Source organism: Alexandromys fortis, unplaced genomic scaffold, assembly GCF_014885135.2.
Source record: "Alexandromys fortis isolate MF-2015 unplaced genomic scaffold, M_Fortis_MF-2015_v1.1 scaffold_153, whole genome shotgun sequence".
In the NCBI taxonomy this organism is placed as follows: Eukaryota; Metazoa; Chordata; class Mammalia; order Rodentia; family Cricetidae; genus Alexandromys; species Alexandromys fortis.
Window position 1 is genome coordinate 1283769 of NW_026068032.1, and position 16164 is coordinate 1299932.

At 46.2% G+C, this 16164-nt stretch overlaps 1 protein-coding gene across 4 annotated transcripts in view; it reads right to left on the bottom strand.

Annotated features, from left to right (window-relative positions):
* The window catches only part of Dnai7 (dynein axonemal intermediate chain 7), a 42401-nt gene that overhangs the window by 20569 nt on the left and 5668 nt on the right, over positions 1-16164 (bottom strand). The window contains exons 2-6 of one of the 4 annotated variants that reach the window (XM_050164676.1): positions 15434-15515; positions 12618-12709; positions 11537-11638; positions 4733-4870; positions 2606-2752 (exon numbers count right to left, since the gene is read on the bottom strand). In XM_050164676.1, coding sequence (XP_050020633.1) covers positions 2606-2752; positions 4733-4816 — 231 coding nt within the window. In that variant the 5' untranslated portion in view covers positions 4817-4870; positions 11537-11638; positions 12618-12709; positions 15434-15515. The remainder of the gene's footprint in view (positions 1-2605; positions 2753-4732; positions 4871-11536; positions 11639-12617; positions 12710-15433; positions 15516-16164) is intronic. The other 3 variants (XM_050164675.1, XM_050164673.1, XM_050164674.1) reach the window with 3 other exon arrangements.

Consider the following 16164-nt stretch of genomic DNA (forward strand, 5'->3'; position numbering starts at 1 on the left):
AAAACAGCAAAGAATTTTTCTGAAAAAAAAAAACTTGGGAGGTCAAGGGGATGGCTCAGTGGTTAAAGTGACTGCTGTGAATAAGCACTAAAGGTGGGGTCCCCCGGACTTCTGCTGATGCCTGGTGGCTTCCTGTATCGTCATCCAGGAAAGACAGAGATAGGAATTCCTAGAGGAAGTTGGCTAACTAGACCAGCTCTATTGCGAGGTCTGGGATCAGTTGAGAGTTCCTGCCTCAGCATACAAGGTGGGGAGCAGGCAAGCATGGTCCTGCTGTCAACCTTGGGGTTCTGATTGAACAGGCACATGTGTGTGCAAATGCACGCATACACATGGCAGGCACACATATGTGCAAATGCACACATACCCAGCCAGACTGGAGTCAGGCATTCTCCCTTCGCTTTTGTATCCTGGTATTTCTTTCCATGCCTGTGTGGTGCTGAGCATGCCAGCGATGCTGTACCACTGCACTGCACCACCAGTTTCCCTGGTTCTTTCTGGTGCACTAACATCTGACTTTTACCAGCATCTCCTCTGCAAATGTACATTATATAAAATAAGATGAAAGGTGCCATGTCTGCTTTCCCTTACAGAATAAACATCACAGGCACCAACAACCCTACACCGTCCCTCGCGCCATCTGTCCTACAACACACAGTAGATCAAGAATGTGATGTGCATGCTACAGGGTAAGTTCAGCTCTGTAGCGGCATTTCATCTGTATTTTAATAAATAAAGCTTGCCTGAAGGCCAGAGGCAAAGCTAAAGCCACAAGAGGTCAGGCACTGGTGGCACACACCTTTAGTCCCAGCACTGGGAGACAGAGTCAGATCGATCTCTGAGTTCAAGGCCACCCTGGGCTACACAAGATCAATGGAGAAATAAATCCAGATGATGGTGGCCTGCAGCTTTAATCCCAGCACTAGAGAGAACATGAAATAAGAGGGGCTGTCTGCTTAGTCTGCAGTCGCCCAGCCTTGGGAGAGGTGAGACTTCTCTAGCGGCTTGGCTGCTTTGCTTTTCTGGTTTTCAGGTTGATTTATTTATTAAAATAGAAACAGTAAGCCTCTGCACAGCTCTCTCTGAAGGACTGTTTAAACTTAGACCACATCCCAACAAGGCTGACCCTCTGGCTGACTCTTCTAAACCAAAAGAACCAGAAGACAAAATGGCTGAAGCAACGTATGCCCGCAGACTGTGTTCTGATGACTGTGCAGTGTGTGCCCGCAGACTGTGTTCTGATGACTGTGCAGTGTGTGCCCGCAGACTGTGTTCTGATGAATGTACAGTGTGTGCCCGCAGACTGTGTTCTGATGAATGTACAGTGTGTGCCCACAGACTGTGTTCTGATGACTGTACAGTGCGTGCTTGAAGACTGTGTTTTGATGACTGTGCAGTGTGTGCCCATAGACTGTGTTCTGATGACTGTGCAGTGTGTGCCCACAGACTGTGTTCTGATGACTGTGCAGTGTGTGCCCGCAGACTGTGTTCTGATGAATGTGCAGTGTGTGCTTGCAGACTGTGTTCTGGCGATTCTTCAAAAAATGCAACAGAATTAAAAATTATAAAACATTCATTGGAACTTTAGACTAAGGGCCAGATATCAGAATTATGAAATGCTGAGTTTTATGAAGTATACTAGCTTACAATTACTTATCATTGCTACTAAGATATTTGGGGAAGAAATGTATAACACACACATGATGTGGGAGGGTCTTCCTTTTGTGTTGATTTCATTGCTTAATAAAGAAACTGCCTTGGCCCATTTGATAGGCCAGCCCTTAGGTGGGTGGAGTAGACAGAGCAGAATGCTGGGAAGAAAGGAAGTGAGTTAGTTGCCATGATTCTCCAACCCAAGACGCCATGGAGCAAGCCGCCAGATCAGACATGCTGAATCTTTTCCGGTAAGACACCACCTCGTGGTGCTACACAGATTACTAAATATGGGTTAAGCAAGATATTAGAGTTAGCCAAGAAGAGGCTAGATATAATGGGCCAGGCAGTGTTTAAATGAATACAGTTTGTGTGTTGTTATTTTGGGGAATAAGCTAGCCAGGCGACCGGGAGCCGGGCAGCAGGAAAGCAGGCCCTCAGCTCCTTCCTACACACACACTTCTGAAAGGTGTAAGGGGAAAAGGGAGACAAAGGAGATGTTACCAAACATTTATATTTTTATTTTTATCCATAAATTAGCTAAATAAAGCTGAAAAATCCTAGTTCACATAGGGTATATAAGGGCCTCATGGTACTGTTCTTTTACTTATATGCTTCTATATTACTTATGAAATTAGGGCATTACTTGCTATAGTCTATATCAACTGGTTTACCTATAGTAGATACCACTTACTACTTTGTGAAGATTTTTTCTTAATGAATTCAGTCAACTTTGGCAAATATAGGGAAAATGAGCTTTTGGCTAATAATGTCTTGTTTCCTTGGGAAACAAATTACTAATGGTCGGTAAATCACATAAGCATGGGTCTTTCATTTCGTTAATTGTCCTGGAGTGTATTTTAAGATTCTTAGGAACATTAACAGACCATGGTGCATAGTAGGATACCACAGCCTGCTAAAGTTAGTGCCGTCAGAGAAATACTACCCGTACTCGGAGAAGCAGCTCTGTGGCCACGTCCACCTTCTGACTGAGGAGCTCCTGCAGCCGCAGAATCGACCCTTGATGCTGCGCAACCATCTTGTCTCCTAGATCACAGGACGGCGTCTCCAGTAAAATTAACTTCAGCTTCTTGATCAACTGAAACGTAAAGAATATTCCATCACTCACCTGGAAAATGGCCCACCACTTTCAGATCAAGAAGAGAAATTCTTTCCTGTCTTCTGTATTTTAATTTAGGAACACAGATAAAGAAAGCATTTCTTCCAGAGAATTCTGGTGTACGTTTCCAACCCTGTGGGCACAATGCTCTCAGTACCCAGCTCTGAGGAATGCTGTTCCTCATACCCAAGACCAAGCTGGCATCTCAATCTGTCTTCTGTTGTTACTGAACAAGACTGGATTTTCCTCAGGGCTGGGGTAGAAGAAACTGCTTTTGTTTTTAATAAGGACCCACCTTCAGCTGCATTTGAGTGTGCGCCAGTGCGGTGACTCTCGGGGCACAGGAGGGTACGTGGGGTGGAGGCGCTCACTGTGCTCCTCGGCCTTGAGGGATGATCTCACCCTGTCAACACCCCGCTTAAAGGTAGCGGGGTTCACCTTCTAGTTGGTGAACACATCAGGCTTAGCATGCAGACATCCAGAGAGCTCAGGAAGTCATTTCAACCTTGCCCGCATATTGTATCCTGTGTATTTCTTCATCTGGCTGCCGGTGCTGGATCCAAGCACCGGTTCCCTGTGTTGGTGAACCATTGATAGAGTGTCCCATCCAAGGGAGTTAGGGGAGCCCTACTTAGAGCTGGTTCAGAAGTAGAGGTGACCTTGGGGATGGATGGAAGGCATGCACGGCTAGTGAATTAAACCTTATACACAGGGACTATGCTAACTCTGGGTAATTAGTGTCAGCATCAAATTGCAGACACCCAGTTGGGTGTCAAAAGGTAAAAAATGGTGTGTGTGTTCCATATACATTTGGTGTGTGTGAGGGGGTTTCATACAGGTTAGGTGTGTAGGGTGTCAGAAATGTCCTAAGTCTATATCTTTTCTTAGAGATTGCTAGGCCCCATGAATTAGAGGATGTCTATCTTCCAGTTCTGGGTGACTGTCAACATTGCTTTTTTAAATGCCGTCTTCCTCCTACTCTGGGCCGGCTTCAGACATCCCTGCCCAGGTTCCGGCCTGCCCTGCCATCACTGGTGGGCTGCTCTTCTGTCTTTCCATTCTTCATGCTCTGTGTGCCTGTGTAATCTTTTGGTGTAACCCCCCATTTGTCTATAATTAAGGAGGCTCAGTGTATACGTATAAGCTAAAAGGGACCCAAACATATTTTCTGACCTTCTGCGGAGTGCATTCTCCTGTCATTCCCAGCCCGAGACTCCCAGCCACACCAGCCCACTCATTCCCATCATGGCTTTAGGCTGTGATGGCCTCTAAGGAAATGGAGCCACTGGGGATTTGGATAGACAGTGTCCATCTGGGATTCCAATGGCTTCCAGAGTTTTCCTGTGGCCTAAAGGATCTCACCTGTTTTTTCTTTTAATGAAACAAAATAGTTCAAGTCATTAACTCTCCCCCAGTGTTTTCTTAGATGAGTCTATGCGTCTTATCTGCAGTCACAGAAGTCAGGATACTGTCAATCATGTTAACAGTAAATCTCAGCAAGACACAACGACAGGGACAAACTATCACAGGGGAGAGCCATTAGCCCAGCCTTAAAAAACAATGGTGGGGGTGGGGCAGAGGAGTGCCAAGCCTGGGACATCCCACCATCCCTTCAAGAACACACTCTTACGAACTCATTTCCTTCCACTAGAACCCACTCCTAAAAATCCTGGCAACTCAGCAGAGAACACCACAGGCCTTTGGGGAGCACTTAAAAGCCAAACCACAGCAACAGATGCTGGGTAGGAATTTAAAGTCTCCACTTGCACTCAGGCATACTGTCTAGAGCTGGGCAGCCTGGGGTATTACAGACAGCACTCAGGCGTACCATCTAGAGCTGGGCAGCCTGGGGTACTTACAGACAGCACTCAGGCGTACCGTCTAGAGCTGGGCAGCCTGGGGTACTTACAGACAGCACTCAGGCGTACCGTCTAGAGCTGGGCAGCCTGGGGTACTTACAGACAGCACCAGTTTGCTTTTCTCAATCACTTGCTCGAAGGTCTCATTCGTCTCCTCTTCCCACAAGCTAATGAAAGTGTTCATCTCCTGAGCAATCGAAGGGTCAGGGCTCCCATCACACTTGAGGTAGTGCTTCCACTGGGGATAAAAGCGTGTGAGGGTCACACTCATGAAGATACAACCAAAGAGGAAATCAACTCTTAAAAGCTGTGGTTTTAGCTGGGTGGTGGTAGCATACACCTTTAATCCCAGCGCTAAGAAGCAGGCAGATCTCTATGAGGTTGAGGCCAGCCAGGTCTACAGAGCTAGTTCCAGGGTAGAGAGAGCTACACAGAAAGACACTGTCTCAAAAAAACAAGACAAACAAAAATATGGTTTTTACTGGGGGAAGGGAACATGTCTACACCACTGTGTGCATGCGGAGGGCAGAGGACAAAATACAGGGCACCAGTTAGCTCCTTCCTCCACGTGGGCCGTAGGGAATGAACCCAGGTCATCAGGCTTGGTGGTGTGCATGTTTATCCCCTGAACATCCCACCAGCCCCTAGCCGCCTTTTTGGAAGTCTGAAGCCACAATCTAATAACCACAATTTATACAAAATCTATGGATGATGTTAGCCAGTAATTTGATATAAAATATAGAACCGACCAATGAAACCACCTAAAATCACCAGATCCTCCCTTCGCTCAACACAAACGCACTTCCTGTTTTGAGATGGAGTCTCACTCTGTAGCCCTGAATGGCATGGACTCCCCATGTAGACCAGACTGGCCTCGACCTCACGCAGTTCCCCCTGAAGCTGTGATTAAAGAGTGTAACACACCAGTCCATCAGAATTCTCTGCATTTCTCTGATGACTAAGGATGTTGAGCATTTCCTTAAGTGTCTTTCAGACATTTTAGATTCCTCTGTTGAGAGTTCTCTGTTTAGGTCTGTTCTCCATTTTTTTTATTGGATTATGTCTTCTTTTGCTGAACAACTTCTTGAGTTCCTTGTATATTTTGGAGATCAGACCTCTGTCTGATGTGGGGTTAGTGAAGATCTTTTCCCATTCCATAGGCTGTTGTTTTGTCTTGTTGACTGTGTCCTTTGCTTTATAGAAGCTTTTCAGTTTCAGAAGGTCCCATTTATTAATTGTTTCTCTCAATGTCTGTGCTGCTGGGGTTCTATTTAGGAAGTGGTCTCCTGTGCCAATGCGTTCAAGTGTACTTCCCACTTTCTCTTCTATGAGGTTCATTGTGGCTTTATGTTGAGGTCTTTGATTCATTTGGACTTGAGTTTTGTGCATGGTGGTAGATATGGGTCTATTTCATTCTTCTACATGTTAATATCCAGTTATGCCAGAACCATTTGTCAAATATGCTTTACCTTCTCCATTTTATATTTTTTGCATCTTGTCAAAAATCAGGTGTTCAAAAGAGTGTGGATTATTATCCAGGTCTTCTATTTGGTTCCATTGGTCCTCCTGTCTATTCTTATGCCAATACCTGATTTCAGTACTGTAGCTCTGTAGTAGAGTTTGAAGTCAGGGATTGTGATGCCTCCAGAAGTTCTTTTATTGTACAGGATTGTTTTCGCTATCCTGGGTTTTTTTGCTTTTCCATATGAAGTTGAGTAATGTTTTTTTGAGGTCTGTGAAGAATTTTGCTGGGATTTTGATGGGCATTGCATTGAATCTGTACATTGCTTTTGGTAAGATTGCCACTTTTACTATGTTAATTCTACCTACCCAAGAGCATGGGAGATCTTTCCATTTTCTGGTGTCTTCTTCAATTTCTTTCTTCAAAATTTAAAGTTCTTGTCATACAAATCTTCCATTTGCTTGGTTAGAGTTACTCCAACATATTTTATGCTATTTGTGGCTATTGTAAAGGGTGATATTTCTCTGATTTCTTTCTCAGCCCATTTATCATCTGTGTATAGGAGGGCTACTAATTTTTTTTTTAGTTAATCTTGTATCCTGCTACATTACTGAAAGTGTTTATGAGTTGTAGAAGTTCCTTGGTAGAATTTTTGGGGTCACTTATGTAAACTATCATATCATCAGCAAATAGAGTTTGACTTGTTTTCTGATTTGTATCCTCAAGAACTATATTGCATAGATATGGAGAGAGTGGAAAACCTTGTCTTGTTCCTGATTTCAGTGGGATTGCTGGGAGTTTCCCTCCATTTAGTTTGATGTTGGCTTGCTGTATATTGCCTTAATTATGTTTAGGTATGTTCCTGTATCCCTGCTTTCTCCATGACCTTTATCTTGAAGGGATGTTGTATTTTGTCAAAAGCTTTTTCAGCATCTAATGAGATGATCATGTGGTGTTTGTTTCTCAGTTTGTTTATATGGTGGATTATGTTGACAGATTTTCATATGTTGAACCATCCCTGCATTTCTGGAATGAAGCCGACTTTATCATGGTGGATGATGGTTCTGATGTGTTGTTGGATTTGATTTGCCAGTATTTTATGTAGTATTTTTGCATCAATGTTCATTAGTGAAATTCGTCTGTAATTTTCTTTCTTTATTTAGAAATGTCTTTATGTGGTTTGGGTATCAGGGTAATTGTAGCTTCATAAAAAGAGTTTGGCAATGCTCCTTCTGTTTCTATTGTGTGGAACAATTTGAGGAGTATTGGTATTATTTCTTCTTTAAAAATCTTGCAGAATTATGACCTGAAACCATCTGGTCCTGGTTTTTTTTGGGGGGGGGGAGAAGACTTTTGATAATTGTTTCTATTTCTTCAGCAGCCTCAGGATCTCTGGAAACATAACTTCTCACCACAGCAAGGTCCCTCCCGTGTCCAGCAGTCCAGCAGACACAGTGGTGTCTGTCCTGTTCCACACAGAGCCAAGGTGCTCACCAGCGGTTTACTGGTATCCAGCAAGCCATGAGCCTGGCTCCAGTGCTAACTGTGAGGTGCCCCATCGGCCTGTCAGTTACCTGAGAGAGTGAGCGGGGGAAGAGCCTTTCCTTCACAGCGCCTGGTAGTGCCTCTGCTCTGTCGTTTCTCCACCTACGCCACCGTGTGCCACATTTGCTCCTTCATGGCCCTCGGGACATTGTTCTATGACCCTGAATCTACTAGAGCCTTCTACACTATCTACCCAGTCGCTGGTCACTGCTTCCCAGTGACTGTAACCAGGAGAAAAGACTCACGTGGACAGTGCAAACAGAGGCCAACACTCCTCTTCAGAACAGCTTCCCCTACCTTCCATCAGTAAAGAGAATGCATGCTTCCTACTGCTCAGGCCCCTCTTACCCTGTCATACTGGCCTTCTCCGATACACAAGGTCAGTGTGAGGAGCAAGGTGTTTGTAAATCTCCAGCACCCACCTTACTGCACAGTGTACCCTGGAGAGTATCCAGCACCCACTGCACAGAGCACCCTGAACAGTCTCCAGCACCCATTGCACAGCACACCCTGAACAGTCTCCAGCACCCACCTTACTGCACAGTGTACCCTGGAGAGTCTCTAGCACCCACTGCACAGAGCACCCTGAACAGTCTCCAGCACCCACTGCACAGCACACCCTGAACAGTCTCCAGCACCCACTGCACAGCGCACCCTGGACAGTCTCCAGCACCCACCTCACTGCACAGCGCACCCTGGACAGTCTCCAGCACCCACTGCACAGCGCACCCTGGACAGTCTACTAAAGATACAACAGGAAGTTCCACCTCAGTTTGATGGTCACTTAGTTTATTAACATTGGCTAGAATTGTTTTTGAACACAGCCTGTCTCTGAGGGAGTTCAGAAAAGACACCAAACACTGCAATTTGTCAGCACAAGACGAGGCTTCTGAATTCTTTGTCTCTCTGAAGACAGAGAGACTCAGCTGCGAGCAACCTCTGCAAATGAACTAAGACAGCAGCGAAGCTGGTGGAATGGCAGTACTTGCGATGCTGAGGCAGGGGCATCACAAATTGGAGCAGAGACAGACAGACACAGAGAATATGAATTTCGCCATACCTACCTTGCTGCAAACCATCTTCTGTTCAAACACCGCCCTCCAAACTATCTCCTCTGTATTCCCTCACCCATCCACCCGTCTGTCCGTCTTTCCATCTGTCCATCCACTCGCCCACCTGTCCATCCATCTATCCGTTCATCCACCCACCTTGCCCTTCCTGACTGACCTCCCTGATCACTGCCCCATGTCCGTGTATCCAATTTCACGTCTGGTTACAATCATCTGCCAGGGAAGAGAACCTGGCACAGTCCTGGTGCAAACCAGCCAAGCAGTCAAGGCTGAGGCTGGTTACACATGCAGACCCGGGCTTTGCAGTCTCCCCTGTGTAAGCCTCCAGTGGCTGACTTCTCCCTCACTGGTGCAGAAAGAAAAGAACTTACATAAAGGGAGACTTTCTCCACAGATGTAAATCCCCTCCTCTAGTTAGGTTCCAAAATAACAAAGCAGTTTTCCCCATAGCTGTTCTTTCCACTGAGGTGCTGACGTCAGGGCAGGGCCACCAGCAGCAGAAGCAGTGTGCGCTGACGGCTACCCACTGCTGTTTGAGTTCAACCAAGGCACACGCAGACACCACCACCACTGATCCAAGGACTCAACTGCTCAAGTAACTCACCCGCTTTCAGAGCCAGCATGCTACGTTACAGCTCATCACAGCGTTTCCATGGTATTTTTAGATACTTTTTGCACTATCTCCAGCAAGCAATCAATTTTACCCAAAGCCACTTCCTCATGGTGGCTGTTACAATCTCAGTTTATTTTTCCCATTTAAGACTCACCCATTTCCTTAGTCATGAATGCATGTTATTGAAAATACAACAGATGCAACTGGCTAGAGCTTCAAATGTAGTGTTAGACCCAATCCACACCTCAGATTCTTACCAATTCAGACAGGCGGCACAAACCGCAGCGTTACAGGCCCCGTCATAGCACGGAAAGAGCCTGGGTGAGGCCCCAATGTTACACCATCAACATAAACCACCTAGAAGAGCCTCCGAGAGACGGACTTCTAGCCTGCAGATGGGGCCATGACTGCCTGCTGTCTGGAATTCTCACCTAGACTTCCTTTCCCCATCTCACTCACTCAGATGCTGGAGATGTCTTTACATGAACATTCTTGGTCCACTAAAGCCAGTTCTGTTTCTGCCTTGACACACTCAGACACAAGAGACTTCCCTGCTGTATTCCTGGACCAAAAATCTGGTCAAACTCAGCTAAGACTCCTAATCCAGAACATTTGCCCACAGTTGCCAGATGTGGCCAGAAAACAGAAAATAACATGGACGTGGGGGTAGCCTCTGCCTGAAGATCTGACGCCTCAGAGAGCGCCTGGAGCTTGGATTCCGGTCTGGCAGACTGTCCCCAAGCAGAACCATGGCAAAGTCAGTAAGGCCACACACAGCTTATCTGTGCAGAGAACACATCAAAACCCCATTCACCAAACTGCACAGCCTCAGAACCAACAAGTGGAGAGAACAGAAGCCAATGACGTCACTAGATACCATTTACCATGGTCACGAGGCCCAGGGAACAACTTTAAATCCACCAGCCATTGGGTCCCAGCCTTCTCCACCTAGCTGGCTGCTGGCCTCAGGATCTAGCCAGAGCTGCTCCCAGGGTTAACCTCCACACTATTTTGCTCAGTGCATGGATGCAGCCTCAGCTTGCCTCAGTTTTGATTTTCAGTGCACAGGTATTCTGTAACGACAAGAATTTCATGAGCTAGCCTCTGCCAGCTTCAAACTTTTTTCCTGTGGATTCTTCCCATCTGGTCTTTATGAAATTGAAGAGCCTGGCCTTGGCGGAGGGGTGGTGGGCTGGCCTGGTCTTTCTCCGTGTCAGCAATAAGGAATAACCTCCTTGTGAAGTGTGATGTCACTGGAGCGGCAGTGTCCATCCCTCCAGACTGCCTTCTGCAGTCTCAGCATGATGAAGGGCCCAGTGTCTGGCCTAGTCTGGCTTTGGCCTCCTCTCTAGGCTCAGTCATTGCACCCATGACAGGAAGTAGGGCTGTGCTGTCCTGGGCTGCTGAGGGTGTGGACCACTCATCAGGGCCATCTCAGCGCTTTTGTGAGAGGACAGGGACAGAGCACAAACCCAGATCACTCAAGCTTCCCACCTGCCAGGGACTCAGGTGATGGCCCCTGAACAGCGGCAGTAGTAACATCCAGGGTCACGGCTGAGGGACGGACACAAAGGTGTCACAGCTGGAAACGTGGGAGCCATGCTGAAAGAGCTGCCTGATCAGTTTCCACACCTTTCAGCTAACAAACAGCCGTGAAGCAGGCTGCACTGACGCACAATACAATGAGCGCACATGGGTTCCCAACAAGTGGTCAGTGAGAGGAACCATACATTCCGCGTGTCCCTTTAGTGACAAATAGCTGAGCTGAACAATGTATGTGTCAAATGAGAAGTTTTTAGATTTGTATTTATTTCTGTGTGTGCAGTGCCTGCAGAGCCCAGAAGAGGGCATCAGATCCCCTGGAGGCGGAATGAGGGGTGGTTGTCACCCTGAATGGCGGATGCTGGGAGCTAAACTTGTTCTCTTGCACAGGGTTAACCACTGAGCCATTCCACCACCCCACATTTTCTTCTCAGTGAGTTCGAGGCCAGCCTAGTTTACAAAGTGAGTTCTAGGACAGCCAGAGCTGTTACACAGAGAAACCCTGTCTTGAAAAAAAAAAAAAAAGTGAGTACCAGACTGCAGTTCCCTCATGGCCCCAGACTGCAGTTCCCTCATGGCCCCAGACTGCAGTTCCCTCATGGCCCCAGACTGCAGTTCCCTCGCGGCCCCAGACTGCAGTTCCCTCACGGTCCCAGAAGGAAACAGCCTCACCTGGGACAGTGCTCTGGATTCCCGCTTCAGTTTCTCTGCCTCAGGAAAACAGTCCTCTAGCAAAGTAAGCTCTTCAAATTCTTCGTTTCTCCTCTCAAGGTCCTGCCGCAGAAGGAGGGCTACAGTGATTGCTTTCCCGTTCGCTTTACATTCCACAAGGAGCATTTAAAACCCGCGTGGATGAATATATAGTTCCCAAATGGACTAAAACTGCTAACACTGAGACAGACTGAAGCCGTAGCTTCAAAGTGGGATCTCAGATGTTTGAGGGCCGCTGGGATCTGAGAACCAGCTCTGGGAACGAGCCCTTGCCCCTACAGTGCACGGTACAGTCTCAGGTGTCTCAGCAGGAATCAAGGCAACGGGCTTCAAGCTGCGCTAGCTTGGGGGCTGGGGCTGTGAGAGGGAGAGGCCGCTGCACACAAGACCATCCTGACAGAGAGCAGAATTGAGTCTCCTGGATCCTCCCCCTAAGAAGCAGATAGTTTACACTTTGTGTGACAGAATGGGAAGAAGGCGTTGAGAACTGCTGTGCACACCAAAGGCAATGGTGTCCTGAGAAACTGTCTCTATAACTGAGGGTTTTGGTAGCTATGGTCCCAGAAATGTATGAACTAAACACAACAGGTCAAGGATATAAATCAAATACTTCTTTGGAATGACAAAGTTCAGCATTTAAACAAAGAATTGACAAAAAAAAAAAAAAAAACTAACAGGTGTCTTACGTTGAGCTTGATGCTAAGAGATTTTTTAAACCGCAAACATAGCAGCCAGGCATGGCGACACACGCCTCTAAGCCCAGCACCTGAGAGGCAGAGGCAGACGAATCTCTGTGAGTGTGAGGCCAGCCTGGTCTACACAGAGAGTTCCAGACACCAGAATGGCAAAGAGAGACCCTGGTTTTGTTTTGTTTTGTTTTGTTAAATCAGTGACCTTTGTGCCCTCAACTGAAAATGTGTGTGCGGCGAGGCCCACACCCACGGCTGGGCTGGGCGTTGCTGCAGACGGCTACAGCGCTACCCTGGACATTGCTACAGACTCGGGCGGGCGTCAGCATGGCCGCCCTGTCACTCAAACTTACTTTCTCTTCCAGTCGACGCCACTTCTCCCTCTCAATCCGCAGTATTTCCTGCCTTTCCTGTTCTTCTTTCTCAGATTTCAGTCTAGCCTCCTCTGAACAGCCAAAAAGAAATCAAGAATTAACTGCAGATATTCAGCCACAGTCTGAGATTCTTTGTTGTTGCTGTGTTTCGAGACAGGGTTTCTTTGTAGCTTTGGAAACTGTTCTGAAACGCACTCTGTAGACCAGGCTGGCCTTGAACTCACAAAGATCCGCCTGCCTCTGCCTCCCAAGTGCTGGAACTAAAGGCCACCACCACTTGGCATGTTTTGGATTTCGAGTATTTCCAACACAGACTGTAACCTTTTATGGTGCCACAGCCTCACTCTGTGGCGGAATGAGAAAATGGTTCACTGTCCAGTCATCAGGAAATTCCCGAGTCAGACATGTTTATCTTCGCATGAAAATGCCCTGGGAGAGCAGGGCTGCAGGCAATGACTATCCACTAGAAACGAAGATCCATAGAAAAGGGAACATGACTCAGTTTCCCAAACAAGGAGGTCCACAATGGTAACCCAGTTCCAGCACATCTGATGCCCTATTCTTGCCTCCAGGGGCACGTCACACACATGGTGCACAGACATATGTGCAAACAAAACACTCAAACACGTGAAATAAAAATAAATCTAAAAGACAAAATTTTAAGTTGATAGTGGTGAGATTGCTCACTGGGTAAAGGTTCTTGCAGCCAAGCCACCCAAGTTCAATACCTGAAATCCACGCTGTGGAAGGAGAGAACTGAGTACTGCAAGTGGTTCTCTGACCTCCAAAAGTACACTGGCTAGCACGCATGCACCTGTGTGCACACACACGCACGTGCACGTACACACACACACACAAACGTACACACAGAGATAAAACTAGAGCAGTTCAATGATTTTAAGCCATGTAGCAGCTCCATCGTTGTAACTGATGTCAACACTGTCAGAAAGCTATTACCTTGAGCTCCTGCTCTCACTACTTATAATAAAATATGAACTATCAATGCTAGCAAGGCGGCTCAGTGGTTAGGGCACTGGCTGCTCTTGCAGAGGACCTGGCTTCAGTTCCCAACACACACTGCAGCTCACAACCTACTCTAACTCCAGCTCCAAGGGATCCAGCGTCTTCTTCTGAACTCCTCAGCCACTGCATGCATGTAGTACACAGACATACATGCAGGCAAATGCTCATACACATAAGTATATCTAAAACAAAATTTTGAAATACACATTCAAGGATATGAGATAAGCCCAAGATTTAAATCCTAATATTATATTTTTCAGTCATTTAAAAAGGACAGATAAAGGTCGGCAAGATGGCTCAGATGGCGAAGGCACTTGCTCCCAGGCCACCTGCTGACCCAAGTCTGATTCCCAGATGCCCGTGTGGGAGGAAGCACTCCCACCATTGTCCTCTGCTTTCCACATGCACGGCCAAGTACCAGTGCCCTCAACCAACAGACAACTCTAGAAACTTAGACAATGAAAGAATGTGCTTTGTTATCTACAGAAGTCAATAGAGTAGCTTAAACACCTGAACAGAAACCTGCAGATACTGAATTTTAATATCCCTGACCATCAGGAGCACTCAGACTACAAAAAATTACTCTACAGTATTTAATCAGCCAATGTTTTTTTTTTATCAGTGTTTCATTTTAATGAATGGGATTACTAGTTTGATGGGCAAATGGATATTGTTAAACACCAAGAAGTTGGGGTCAGGAGTTAAGAGCCCATATTGTCCTGGCATAGACCCAAGCTTGGTTCTTAGCATCCACATCATGCAGCTCACTGGTAACTGCTGTAACCAGTTCCAGAGGAATCTGACACCTCTGCCCCTGTGGGCACCTGAACTCCCTTGTGCATCAAACATACACATACAAAGAATAAAAAATGAATAACATAAATCTTAAAAAGAACAGGATTTTAAAAAGTTAGGCTGTGCTGTGGGATAACCCTTCTGTACGCTGTAAATATATGTTGCTCTCATTGGTTGATAATAAAAGAGGCTTTGGTCTATAGCAAGGCAGAATAAATCTAGGCAGGAAAGCAAACTGAATACAGAGAGAAGGAAGAGGAGAGGAGGGAGACGCAAGCCAGTTGCCCAAGAAACAAGATGCCAGCAGACATGTAAAAGCCATGGCCACATGGCAATAAACAGATGAAAAGAAATGGGTTAATTTAAATGTAAGAGCTAGTTAGTAATAAGCCTTAGCTATAGGCCAAACAGTTTGTCATTAATATTAAGCCTCTGAGTGGTTGTTTAGAAGTGGCTGCAGGACAGGGTGGGATAGAAAAGCCTCTGTTTACAAGGCTGTTACGTGTACTTTCTCATCTTTAATAATATTAGGTTCGGAATTCTTACCACACGATCAGCACCAATGTCCCTGTTTTCATTAGTGAATTATAAACACTTTATGACAGCCTTGACAAAATCACCAAACAAAGGTATGGACTGATCAGCTGGGTATGAATCTCTGAGAAGCAATGATTTTTTTTTTTTTTTAAATTGAAATAAGCCAAATATTGTGTGGGGCAAAACATCAAAAGATGAGCGGGTTGTCAGAGCCTGGACTTTCCCGAGTCCTGAACTCTGGCAGCACGGCTTCCGTGCACGCTCGGATCAGACTGTGCGCAATCTGATTGTGTACTGATAGATCTTTCTGAGTACACGCTACATAAAATTTCATTCTAAAATTAAAGCCTGTTGAAAATGCTGAGTGGTTGCGTCGCTGTCAACCTCTGGCTACGGTTCAGGCTATGTAACCAGCGCGGCATTTGCCACGGCATGCGTACCTTCCTCCTTCAGGCGTTTCTCTTCCTCCTCCTGCAGCAGCCGCAGTCGCTCGGCTTTGGTGATCTTTTTCTTGCCGGCAGGCTTAATGAAGACCACAACAGTAGAGACTGATATCACAAGTTACTTAAGAACACTTCCCTTCAAACAGTTAAGTACCAGCTACTGGGGTGCCCCTCAATGGCAATCGCACTTCCTGCTCTTCCCTGCACCCTGGTCAGGTCCTCTGCAACCTGTGCCTCCAGCTCCAGGGGATTTAATGCCCTCTTCTGGCCTTTTCAGGCACCTGTGGTGCATATAAAATCACACAGGCCCACACACATACACATACATTTAAAAAGTAAATCTTAACGCTTAACAATTATGAAAATAATTATTGATTTTTATGAAACCAATTTTTTCATGTACATCAGCTCAATTAGACAGCCAATTCGTGCCCATCATAGACTCTGGTCACTGTAGAGATTAGTCTGAAAATAAACAAGAAAAATAATCATATAAAGCATCCCACAGCAGGGACAACATTGGCAAGAATGTACGATTGAAGCAACCGATGAGCTTCTAATGTATAGAGGCAAGGAAAATCCCTGTGATGGGAGCCTGAAACTGCACAGCTATAAACACTGGACACCTATAAACACTACACCTATAAACACTGCACACCTATAAACACTGCACAGCTATAAACACTGCACAGCTATAAACACTGCACACCTATAAACACTGCACACCT